This window comes from Aquarana catesbeiana, linkage group LG01 (genome assembly GCF_042186555.1).
Source record: "Aquarana catesbeiana isolate 2022-GZ linkage group LG01, ASM4218655v1, whole genome shotgun sequence".
Classification (NCBI taxonomy): Eukaryota; Metazoa; Chordata; class Amphibia; order Anura; family Ranidae; genus Aquarana; species Aquarana catesbeiana.
The window spans coordinates 773,698,094-773,710,711 of NC_133324.1; the positions used below are offsets into that span (position 1 = coordinate 773,698,094).

The window sequence follows — 12,618 nt, forward strand, 5'->3', positions numbered from 1 at the left end:
ACGAACAGCCTGGGACACACAGCACGGTGGTGACCTTAAAAGATATACAACTTACAGGATGTGGTAATATAGGATCACCTCTCACTCCATGCCTCTCATAGGAACTGCTGTGTATAGCTGCAATTGCCCAATGGGCTGCCTGAATATCTGACATACGGTCTGCTTGATATATGGGCCTTAACTTACTGTGGACAGTACTTTAAGATTCTTACACACGATAAACTGTCTTTCCATTGCTCTACTGGCTTAGACCTGACTGCATTCAATATTCCAGTGAATTTGGGAACCTAAGCAATATCATGTATGCAGGCTTCTATCTTCTAGTTAAGGGATTTTTGCTTTTCAAAACAACAGATTGTGGACACTTAGCAGCAGTTTTTTCATCTCTCATCATCTCATGTGGTGACTGCCTACCTTATGCTAGGAACTTCACACTCTAGGCTAGTTGTCGACACAATCAACCTTCATCCACCTATCCCTTGATCCTAGTGACCATAGCATTGATCTATGTGGATACAGATGCTCAATACAATAGCACATTGCCTGTGATTTTCATTCCATTAACCCTAGTAACAGCCGCCCTTTTTACTGAGCTCAGTACTGCTTGTCCATTTGTATTTTCCTACCCCTGGGGGCCATACACACACAGATTGTATACATTGTATTCTACTGGATCCATTTTTCCTTAATTAGGCAAGTGGGGGATCCCGATGACAGTCTCTGTGTGTAAAGTGGTTTGGGGGTCTGGACTTTCTGTTGATTTTTTGTTATTTGTATGTTATTTTCTGTGTGTCTTTGTGTCCATTGTCGGTTTCTCACACTTCTTCTTACCAGTGTGGGATCCTATTAACCAGTATCGGTGAAGATGCTATAAATGTCTTTGTATTTTGAGTATGTTTTTATCCCTCAATTTTGAACTTAATAAATTGTTTTGTACTTTTTATTAGCCTTCACTACTGCCCGTTGTTTCCTTAGTAGCCGCTTTCTCACCGGGTACCCTTACCTGGGCTCCTTTTTTTGTATGCTCCATCTAGCTGAACCTTCGCAACTCGGTTGGACTCCAATCCTGCAGTCCCAACCCTACGCTGATTCTCCTGCTCCTGGATAGGCCTCAGGCAGCCTAGCAGCCAGGTGTCCCTGGGATAGGCCTCTGGTTTCTGGTCTAGCAACCCGGGAAGTCATAACACATGTCCACCCAGACAGCCGTCCGGGTGGCACAGAACTCCGACCACCTGACTCCACCCAAATAAATAGGCTCTCCCAGCAGGCTAAGGGACTAAATAAACCGCTGCCAATTGGCTGAGACACCCCATCCATTCATAACCTGGTCTTACTATGCCCTTGCCAATCTAATGTCACCAGCCACAGTGCCACATGTGACAGAAGAGAAAGGGTGCAAAAATTCCAGAATTAGAGAGGAATCAGTGGATCTTCTAACAATTAGCCAGGACAATTTCTACCTGGCAAACTAAATTTTTTAGCAACCCTGCCTAAACACCAGGGTGCTACACTTGTGTTTGGACTGACCCCTATACTCTACCCTAAGCAGGACTAGGTGTGGCCAACTGCTGATTGGAAAGCTACAAGCTTATGGATCGACAGTAACAATGCTGAAAGCCACACACCTTCTCATCTTCTCTCCCACTGCAGTACAAGTCCTATTTTCTCATCCACTGTAGTACAAGCAGACACAACCCACATGAGAAACAATGCTGCTTTGATTTCGGTAGCAGTGCACCAGCTTGAAAATCAGTAAAAGGAACATAACTTACAGATAGTAGGATGTATGCTTTGATTCCTCTTTTGTTAGTTTGCTAGTAGAAATCTTCCTATGTTCAGTACAACTAAGTGGATGTCAAGAAATCCTGACTATGCCCACCCTTTCCACCCAGCTACTCCATTCACAGAAACAATACTACAGCTTCCATGAATGAAACAGGATCTATGAATGGAGGGACCGGACTAATCCTCCATTCTTAGATCCTGTTAGAACTAAGGAAAATGTATATGAACAGAAGAGCAATCAGCACATGGGACACATCCTACTGACTAGAAGTTATGTTTCTGGTGCTGGATTTTCTATTGTTTTTTTTTGTTTGTTTCATTTTAGCCACACTTGGGCTTTAAGTGTTACAGAACCATTTTTTTAAGGGAGGGCATAATTCTAATTTATATATTTTGCTGTTCAAGATAATAGCCTAGCATGTAAACAATATTCCTAAGCAAAAATAGTTTGTGCAAAAAGGAGGACTGTTATCATGCCAAGGCACTGTATATTTTTAGCTTGATAAGGACAAATGATCAGTATCTTGCATGCCAGTTTCCAGAAATAAATATTCAAACCTGAAGCTGGATAAAAGAAGCTGTATTAACTATTACGATAGAGTAATGCTTTATGGGTTATCAGTGAAAGGGAGCACCACTGTGCCTTTTATCATCAAAGCACTGACAGCATTTAGGCAAGGATCACTTCTTTACAAGGCTTGTTTGTCACATCCTGGGCCAACTCCTGCCCGGTAAGGCGCTTGGCACACATCAAATCTCTGATTTACAGCCTTATCTAATCTACAGTGTGAGGGAGCCAATAATATATTTTCTTTCTGAATCACAAATTGGGCAGCCTCTTATTCCTGGTGACAGGATTGCTGACTTCTCTATATCTAAGGTGTTCCATTTATTGCTCGGTGTAAAATTTAAATACTGACGACTCCCTAAGGTCTGCCCTGCTGCAAGTAAAATTTATGTAATATTGTGGATTATAAATGTAGCCATCATAGTCTAATATTTTATAGTCACACGGAACTAGCCTGAATAGAGCTCTGTGCTAATAAATGACTTCAACGTGTGGTCTCCTAGAGATTTAAAGGCCATTGCATCCCATTCCACTTGATATTTTGCATGTCACTTGATAATTCCTTTCAGAGAATTTCTATTTAAAATGATAGCTAAGGACAATACTTCACATTCAAGTTTAAGAAGTAAAATTTTGCAGTGAAAGTGCTCAGTCCTCTAGCCCTATTTAAATGTAGTTTGATTTGAGGGAAGAGTGATTACACATGATGTCAACCTAAAAGAGACCCTATCATGTAAAATTTGAAAAATAGATAATTACTGCTTGTTGAGTAAAAACTAAATTGCAATGTATAGATACTATCACAAATTTCCTGAGATGTGTAGGTAGTAATAATTCAAATCTTTCTCTCTTTGTGGGAAATGCTTGGAGTCATGAAAAATTTGTGGTGCATGCTGGGGAATTCATAGTGCAGAATATCTAAATCTCAGGAAGAAAGCTGTGCATCACTGCAAAGTAGAAGGATGCTTAAAGCCTACCTGAGATACATTTGTGTTTTAGCTGCTTTAGGCTTCCACTGAAGCAAATAGATTAAAGGACTAACAGGTCCTATAGGATAGTGCATTTGCAATGTATGTCAACACTTGAGAACGGATGCAGCTGAATCAAACAGGTTCTGTTTATATGCATGGTATAACAAGCAGCTAACACAACAATATGATATAGTAAAACAGTGGGAAAACAAAAAGTGTAGCGCTGTATATGATGCAAAAATTGAAATTGAAAATTGATCCAATAATAAGCAATAAACCCATAAGCGTTAGATAATACAATATGAACATAAAAAATGATCCATATGGGTGAGTGACTGAAAGTCCGTGAAGGTCAAAAAACAATATAACAGTGTTCAAAGAAAGTCCAAAACGGTGATCAAGGAAAGTTGAAAACTTCTTATTGGTGTCCAAACAGTGACAAAAACAAGTGGCTATAGTGAGGGGAACCACCACCAATAAACAGAAGGCTTACCAAAATGTTTGAACCCAAATGAACATATGTTCAATGAGTCAAACAAGCTGTGTTGTGCAAAGAACAGATAGGGGTAGACACTCTCGACACAGATAGGGCTCTCCAAATCGCTGGACTAGGGACACCCGACTATCCACTAGATAGAGGAAATCCTTACAGGAAGTTTTCATGGGAGGCGATGGTCAAACTTCCATGGATGTGGCAAGGGCAATTATAAAGAAGGAGAACAGAAAGGGCCACATAGCATAATTCCATTTAAAATTGCAAAAAAGTTTAATGAAGCTTAAACACTTACATTTAGTAGATAAAACAAGCACTTTTAAAAATAAATGGCGGCAGTGGAGTCCTTCCCGATGCGTTTCTTCTCCATAGACATCGTCTGGGGTAGTGCTTTAGGCTTCCACTGAAGAAAAAAAAGATTAAAGGACTAACTGGTCCTATAGGATAGTGCATTTGCAATGTACTTCAACACTTGAGAACGGATGCAGCTGAATCAAACAGGTTTTGTTTATATGCATCAACCCCCATACTTGGTGGTTGCACTGTGTCATACAGCAGTGGTCATATTTGATGGTTACACTGTGTCCAGTGGAACAATGAACCCTTAAAGGTCAAATCCATGATCCTCCCTCAAACTCCCTAATGTTTGCCCTCCCCTCAGAGACTAGCTGTATTATTATACACCGTTTCTGTAGCTGTCTAAAAAGTGTTAGCTGGAGGCTTTGATTTGTTAGTCAAGTGTTAGCTGGAGGCTTTGATTTGTTAGTCAAGTGTTAACTGGAGGACTTAATTGTTTAGTTAAAGTGATTGTAAAGGCAGTAGGTTTTTTTATCGTAATGCATTCTATGCACTAAGATAAAAAGCCTTCTGTGTCCAGCAGCCCCCCTTTTCCCCCCTACTACATACGTGAGCCCATCTACATCCAGCGATGTGCACGAGTCCCTTGGCCGTCTCCATGCTAATTGGCTGAGACACAGCAGTGGCACCATTGGCTCCCGCTGCTGTCAAGCAAAGTCAGTTAGCTAATCAGGAGAGAGAGGGGATGCTTTAAAGAAGAACTCCATCTTTCCACAGACTCCAAGTTGGCGCAAAAAAAATGATATCCCTAACTAACCTGTGAGGCGGATGGATGTGCGGTATGAACTGTATGTAACTGCTGCAACATACAGCATACTGCACTGTGTTCCGAGTTTGAGCCGAGACTTCCTGTCTCATACCCAGAACACAGAATAGTCTACCCTATATATTCTTTCAATGAATATAAAGTGTACTCTGATTTGCTGAGTCAGAGGTTGTGACATTATCAGCCCACTTCTCTGACTCAGCCAATCAGAGGAAGATTTGTGTTCATTGCTAGAAAACATTGCTTGCCCTGAACTATGTAAAGTCTGTGGAAAGATGGAGTTATTCTTTAAAGTCATTGTTAAGCTTTTTTTAATGAAAATAAAAAACATGTTATGCTTACCTGCTCCGTGCAGTGGTTTTGCACAGAACAGCCCTGACCTGCCTCTTCTCAGATCCCCTGCCAGCGCTCCTGGCTATGAGATGCATTACAACTGTCACCAGAACAAGTGTCCCCATGTGAAGATTTCCCCTCCTTTCCTTTCCGCTCCTAAAACTAAATGACAATCAAAGTTTTGAATTTTCCCTAGCTTTTCTCGCTTTCAGTCCTGGTGACTATGGTTACCAGGGCAAATAGAGAAGGGTATTCTCACTAACCAGACACAATAATAAAAATATTATCCCTTGCTACTGCTGGCCTAATGAAATTACACACCACATTCCAAAATGTAGTCTCTACAAATTATTTATAAGTATTGACACTTTAACGGTACTGAATCTAATATACAATATCTAACAAAAGTGAGTGCACCCCTCACATTTTTGTAAATATTTTATTATATCTTTTCATGTGACAACACTGAAGAAATGACACTTTGCTACAATGTAAAGTAGTGAGTGTACAGCTTGTATAACAGTGTAAATTTGCTGTTCCCTCAAAATAACTCAACACACAGCCATTAATGTCTAAAACGCTGACAACAAAAGTGAGTACACCCATAAGTGAAAATGTCCAAATTGAGCCCAATTAGCCATTTTCCCTCCCCGGTGTCATGTGACTCATTAGTGTTACAAGGTCGCAGGTGTGAATGGGGAGCAGGTGTGTTAAATTTGGTGTTATCGCTCTCACTCTCTCATACTGGTCACTGGAAGTTCAACATGGCACCTCAGGGCAAAGAACTCTCTGAGGATCTGAAAAAAAAATTGTTGCTCTACATGAAGATGACCTAGGTTATAAGAAGATTGCCAAGACCCTTAAACTGAGCTGCCAAGACCATACAGTGGTTTAACAGGTCAGGTTCCACTCAGAACAGGCCTCACCATGGACGACCAAAGAAGGTGAGTGCACATGCTCAGTGTCATATCCAGAGGTTGTCTTTGGGAAATAGAGTGCTGCCAGCATTGCTGCAGAGGTGGTGGGCCAGGGGGTCAGCCTGTCAGTGCTCAGACCATACGCCGCACACTGCATAAAATTGCATGGCTGTCATAACAGAAGGAAGCCTCTTCTAAAGATAATGCACAAGAAAGCCCACAAACAGTTTGCTGAAGACAAGCAGACAAAGGACATGAATTACCAGAACCATGCCCTGTGGTCCGATGAGACCAAGATAAACTTATTTGGTTTAGATGGTGTCAAGCGTGTGTGGCGGCAACCAGGTGAGGAGTACAAAGACAAGTGTGTCTTGCCTACAGTCAAGCATGGTGGTCATGGTCTGGGGCTGAATGAGTGCTGCCAACACTGGAGAGCTACAGTTCATTGAGGGAACCATGAATGTCAACATGTACTGTGACATACTGAAGCAGAGCATGATGCCATTCCTTCTAAGGCTGGGCCACAGGGCAGTATTCCAACATGATAACAACCCCAAACACACCTCCAAGATGACCAGACCTAAACCCTTTTGAGCATGTGTGGGGAATCCTCAAATTGAAGGGGGAGGAGCGCGAGGTCTCTAACATCTATCAGCTCCGTGATGTCATCATGGAGAAGTGGAAGAGGACTCCAGCGACAACCTGTGAAGCTCTGGTGAACTCCATGCCCAAGAGGGTTAAGGCAGTGCTGAAAAATAATGGTGGCCACTCAAAATATTGACAATTTGGACCTGATTTGGACATTTTCACTTATGGGTGTACTCACTTTTGTTGCCAGCGGTTTAGATATTAATGTCTGTGTGTTGAGTTATTTTGAGGGGACAGCAAATGTACACTGTTACACAAGCTGTCATTTCTTCAGTGTTGTCACATGAAAAGATATAATAAAATATTTACAAAAATATGAGGGGTGTACTCACTTTTGTGAGATACTGTGTGTTCTATACACATAAATGTACACAGTGTATGAGGTGAACATTTATGTGTATCATACATATATTAGATTTTGCACCTTTAAAGTCCCAATGCTGAGAAATATGGTGTAGAGACAGTAAAAAAATAAAATAATTGTCATTACTGTGCCATTTTGGCAGCTGTGTCCGCATGTTTTCATCTGCTGACTTTTGTACCTTTAAAAACTTAAAAAAAGCTATTGATATAAAAATAAAAAAAAGTTAAAAAAAAATAAACAGGAATTCTAACACCTCACCACTCTATCCCAAACTAAAGAAAACATTTTAGTTTTACAAATATTTTAGGGTGTGGGGTTTTCGGGCTTTTGCAGATTGTTCCTGTCCTCGCCTGGACATGTTGTATAACTCCTCAGTCACTAAAAGCCTCCTCCTCCACGTGTAGAAAAAAAATGTGAATGCTTGTGATATGTATAAGCAAAGACCAGCATTAGATAATCAACTCACTGTGCCTGCATCAGTTCATAATTTATACTACACAAAACAATCTCCTGCGCTCAAGTCTATATGTAAGTGGTGTAGCCAACCCTTTGGATAAAATATGCAAAGTCGAAGGTCTTGCTGCCCTCCTCAGAACAATGGGTATCACTGAAACATATAGAAAAACAGGGATGGTGCACCAACCTTGCGCATTACAAAAGATGCATTTTATTTAAATAAAAACAATAGTCATACTCACAAAAAAAGTTAAAAATAAGGTTTAACATTGCTTCAAGAATTCGGAAATGTTTCTTCTAGATACCTGCAACCTGGACCGGTATTAGGAGGAACCAGGTGGTATCGCAAATGGCTTACGCGTTATGAGGGAGTACCCTCTTCATCAGAGCCTCAGTGATAGGCTCTGATGAAGAGGGTACTCCCTCGTAACGCGTAAGCCGTTTGCGATAGCATCTGGTTTCATAACTTATACTAGCCTGATGGGCAAACATGTTTTAATTAAATGGTAGTATTGTTAAAATAGTATTATAACCTCATAAATACTGTATAGCCATTATATTGTTAGTTTGAATTCTGAGCTTAGCTGACAGCCCCTAGGCCAACTGTAACCCTTCACAACCTTTACCTGATGCCAAGTTTGTCCAAAAGCTTGGCTGACAATGTTAGCCAATATTAAAGCCAAATATCTTTCTGGAAAGGAATTTAAAATGCAAAAGTGAAATTTAAAATGCAGGATTGTGTTTACATGTCCACAATAAAAATTACATTTGCAGAGGGTCAAGAATTAACATTAAACATTCGATGACATATGAAGTGCACATATCACACTTATATAAGCATGGAACTATGCATAAAGACATCATGAATGAACAAGTATGATGAAGTAGTAAGCAGGAAAGATATAACTAAAGTCATAACACCATTTTATAATGGACATTGACTTCCACTTACAATAATGGCATTTTTAAATGTAAAAGAAGCATATAAAGGGAGAAAAAAATTGTAACAGATGTGTGTTATTTCCATCACGTATCTATTCATGTACACATGAATATACATCAGGGTCAATTAATACAAATTTATAGAGGGGTCAGTGAATATGAACTGCTCCTAAAGATTTAGTATTTAAACTGCGAAGCAAGGTCATAAATGATGGTAAACTAGATTAAATGTGCAGCCGAGTGTATTTATGTACATCCCTGTCCATATTATTTGCATACACATACTTTCTTAAGACACATTACTGCTGATAAACCATGAACATATGAGTCATAACCTGCTTCTTGACTTAAAAGCCTTGAAATTGAAATTCTACTCACTAGTTATTCATTTGCAATTGCATTTATAAAGCACTCAAGCTATCCTTCTTATTGGTTATAAGGCTATAAATAAGATACATTTCCTATTGCTATTTAAAATAAGTTCTAAATATACTATGCATTCAATAATTACAAATAATATGAAGGAATAGATGCAAGTTCAGACAGTGGAGGAAATAATTATGGCATGAAGGTTTCTTGGCAATAAGAAGAAAAGCAACAAAACCCATCTCTTTTTAACCTTGGAAAAGCTAGAGTTCATATTAAGTTCACAAGTAGTCTCTCAAACTTAGGTGCACAATTCCTAAAGTGGGATATGTGTCTGAGAAATCTGAAAAAAAAAAGTGTTTTACAAAAACTGTGATAATACAAAGAAAACTGCATCCCTCAGTAAACATCACATTCTGAATTTTAACACACTAACTTTTAAAAATAAGGATATAAAGGTTCATGTGTGATGTTTTAAACTAACTAACATAGTGTGGTATTATCCTCAGAAAAAACTGTCTGAGATATCTACAAGAGTGAGCTGGAGATTTTAAAATCAAACTGTCCATTCCTTGGGAAAAAAACACAAATCAATAATCTTCTTTCATTTTTTCTTTTTCTTTTTTTTTACTATTTCTAACAACCCAGACAGAATGTATAGGTCTGGCAAGGGTGCAGAACCCTGCCTAACCAATAACAGCCTTTATAGACTAGTATATTGCCTTTATTTCAGATATTATGTGCCATGTTCACTAGGCTGGGATTTTAAGAGGGTTGCCTGATCTTTAAAGGCACTCACTAAGAGCACACAGCATAAACTTAAGTATATACAAGTTTGTAGGAACAAAACAGGAGGCTTCATCTGCTCCTTGGAAAACAAAGATCTTCACCAGCACACTTTCATCTAAAGATAATCTTGTCTTTTATTCACATTAAGCAGCAAGTATTACAGGATGATGTTTTGAGGCCTTGCAGGGTGTTTTTTTACCTTGAAAAAGTATCTTGCGAGGTCCCAAAACATCAGCCTGTGATGTCTGTTGCTTTATGTGAATAAAGGACAAAATTATTACTATTCCGCAGTGTGCCAGTGAAGGTCCTCATGCTCCTATGATTGTATGGCCACCAATTCACCACAGCACCCTACATAAATTGTGGGTGAGTCTGTAAGGTGTGTGATGGATACAATACAACTTTACCTGGTCCTCCTATAAATATAGGAGCCTGTTTGTTTGGCATGCAATGTTGATAAAATGCTAAGAGTGTTGCTGTAGTATGCAAGCCTTTCAGGACCATGGAGAGTATTTTATAATGTGTTATTGGTACAACACAGCATAGAATGCAACATCCTTAAAGTGTTACTAAAGTCTATTTTTTTTATTAAAATAACAAACCTTTTATTACTATGGAATTGCCCAGAGCAGCCCTGATCCCCATCTTCTCAGTTGCCCCACCAGCGATATTGGCTCCTCCTCTTCTTTGTGTGTCCCCATAGCAAACCAATTGCTATGGGGGCACCAGGTGCCTGCTTGCTCCCAGACTCTGTGTCTATGAAGTCACGCTCTATAGGCACACATAGCAGGGCTTAGTCCCCCCCACACTCCCTACTCACTGCATTTGATTGACAGCAGGAGCCAATGGCTCCTGCTGCTGTTCGAGTCTTTGTGTAAAGAGGAAGATAGGGGATCCAGTGATGTGCACAGCTGCATCTCTTCTCCCCCATGCAGGGAAGGAACACAGAGAAATATGAAATGTTTTTTACCTTAATGCATGAAGGTAAAAAAGTTTTTAGCTTTAGTATCACTTTAACTTAGTAACATGGAAAGTTTAAAAATAGCTGACAATTGCATCCAATGGCAAAGGAGTACATGTTTAGCAAACAAAGAAATCAGTCTAATGGGATGTACTGTGATGCCTAACAACAGCAATAGCAGTGTTTTATTGGTCTTTAGTAAGAGGCGCCACAAATATCTAATTTTACCATGGATAGAACACATTTTTGTAGCAGCTATTGAATCCCATTACAGGCCAAAACAGGAAAGTCAAGTGATTCGTTGTAAATCTTAGGGCAAAAAGTTGCTTTCTGAACTGTTTGCTAAATAACAATTACAACATACTGTAGCATGCATCTATTAATTTATTGTTACTAATCAGAAAATATACTTATCTGACTTCATTACCTTGAGATCTGATTGGTTGCTATGGGTGGCTGTGTATTTTTCATTATTTTTTTCAAAAACGTCTAGATTATGAAAAACAGCAGCAATGTAGTTGTAGGAGCCATGTCTCATTTCATTGTTCAGTATGGCATATGATAAATGCTTACTGGTAACTTCAAAAATATGTATTATCATGCAGAGATCCATCATTTTAGTGACAGCATTGTGTACGTGTCATACAATACTACTGTATTATTTTCTAAGCACTAGAAATAATAGACAGTGAAGCTGTGATTAGGTTGACAACTGCTGGATGTATGAAACAGTTCATTCATTCTATTATTTTTAAGATTTATTAATAAATGTGTTGTTTTTGCCAGCAAATATTTTAAGGATAGTATATGGGCTCAAAGGCACTACAACCTTAAGCAATAGGCCAATTTTCAAAGTTAAATGCCTTGCCTTGATTAAATATATGGTGAAATCACAATAAAAGGGGTGAGCTGCAGGCAAAATTAACAAACAAAAACAGAGTTCAACCATTTGGAGTCCCAGCACTCATCTCTCTCTTTCCAGGGCCCCTACTTTGTGTTTGCAATAGATATTAGAAGGTTGAAGGTCTATGCAGGAAATATAAAAATATTTAAATGTATATATCCTGGCCACTGTTGCACTTTAAAACGAAGGAGCTACATATCAAAGTCAAGATCTCAATCCATTTAAGAAAATGTGGGAAAATTAAAAGTTTCCGGTTACCAATGATCCCCATACAGCCTGACAAAGCTATTTTGCCGAGAAGAATGAATACTGTAGGATTCAAATGTGCTAAGTTACTTAACACTTACCCCTTATGAGCTACAACTTTAACTATAGTTTTATTAGTCCAGGCTATGATATTACAAAATTTGAAAAAAAGTCCAAGAGGAATAAATACATCTGTGAAGCCCATAATGTATTTCAATCTATTTATCCAACCATTTCCCAGATTGTACTTTATAGAATCCTAAACTGGAAACATTCAGGTAGCATTAAACATTTTTAACGTATCCTGTTCCAGCTGTTGCAATTGGTGAAAAACAACAATAACCTCACAGATGGAGGCTGTACAGATACTTGCATTAATGACAGAATTGTGAATAATAGATTCAAATTTATTGTTTTTGGTTGTAAAATCAATAGTTTTAACCAACTGGTGTTCACTGTCTTCCCTTTCTGCAGAACATCTTAAGGAAAAATTGGAGGAATATATGTCATACTATTCAAAAGTGAGAATTGTACGCACTAAAAAAAGAGAGGGACTGATCCGTACTCGACTGTTGGGAGCATCTGTCGCTAAAGGAGAAGTGTTAACTTTTCTGGACTCTCATTGTGAAGTCAATGTCAACTGGTTGCCACCTTTACTTAGTAAGTATCATGGTCCATAGATGTACAAGTGCACCTTCTAAATGGCTAGCAGGGAAGATATGGGGGGAGCATGACAAGTAATGTATACCTAA

The 12,618-nt window shown here is 39.0% G+C and overlaps 1 protein-coding gene across 1 annotated transcript in view; it reads left to right on the forward strand.

Moving 5' to 3' along the window:
• The window catches only part of GALNTL6 (polypeptide N-acetylgalactosaminyltransferase like 6), a 2,428,129-nt gene that overhangs the window by 1,646,931 nt on the left and 768,580 nt on the right, over positions 1-12,618 (forward strand). The window contains exon 5 of the mRNA XM_073606417.1: positions 12,341-12,526. Coding sequence (XP_073462518.1) covers positions 12,341-12,526 — 186 coding nt within the window. The remainder of the gene's footprint in view (positions 1-12,340; positions 12,527-12,618) is intronic.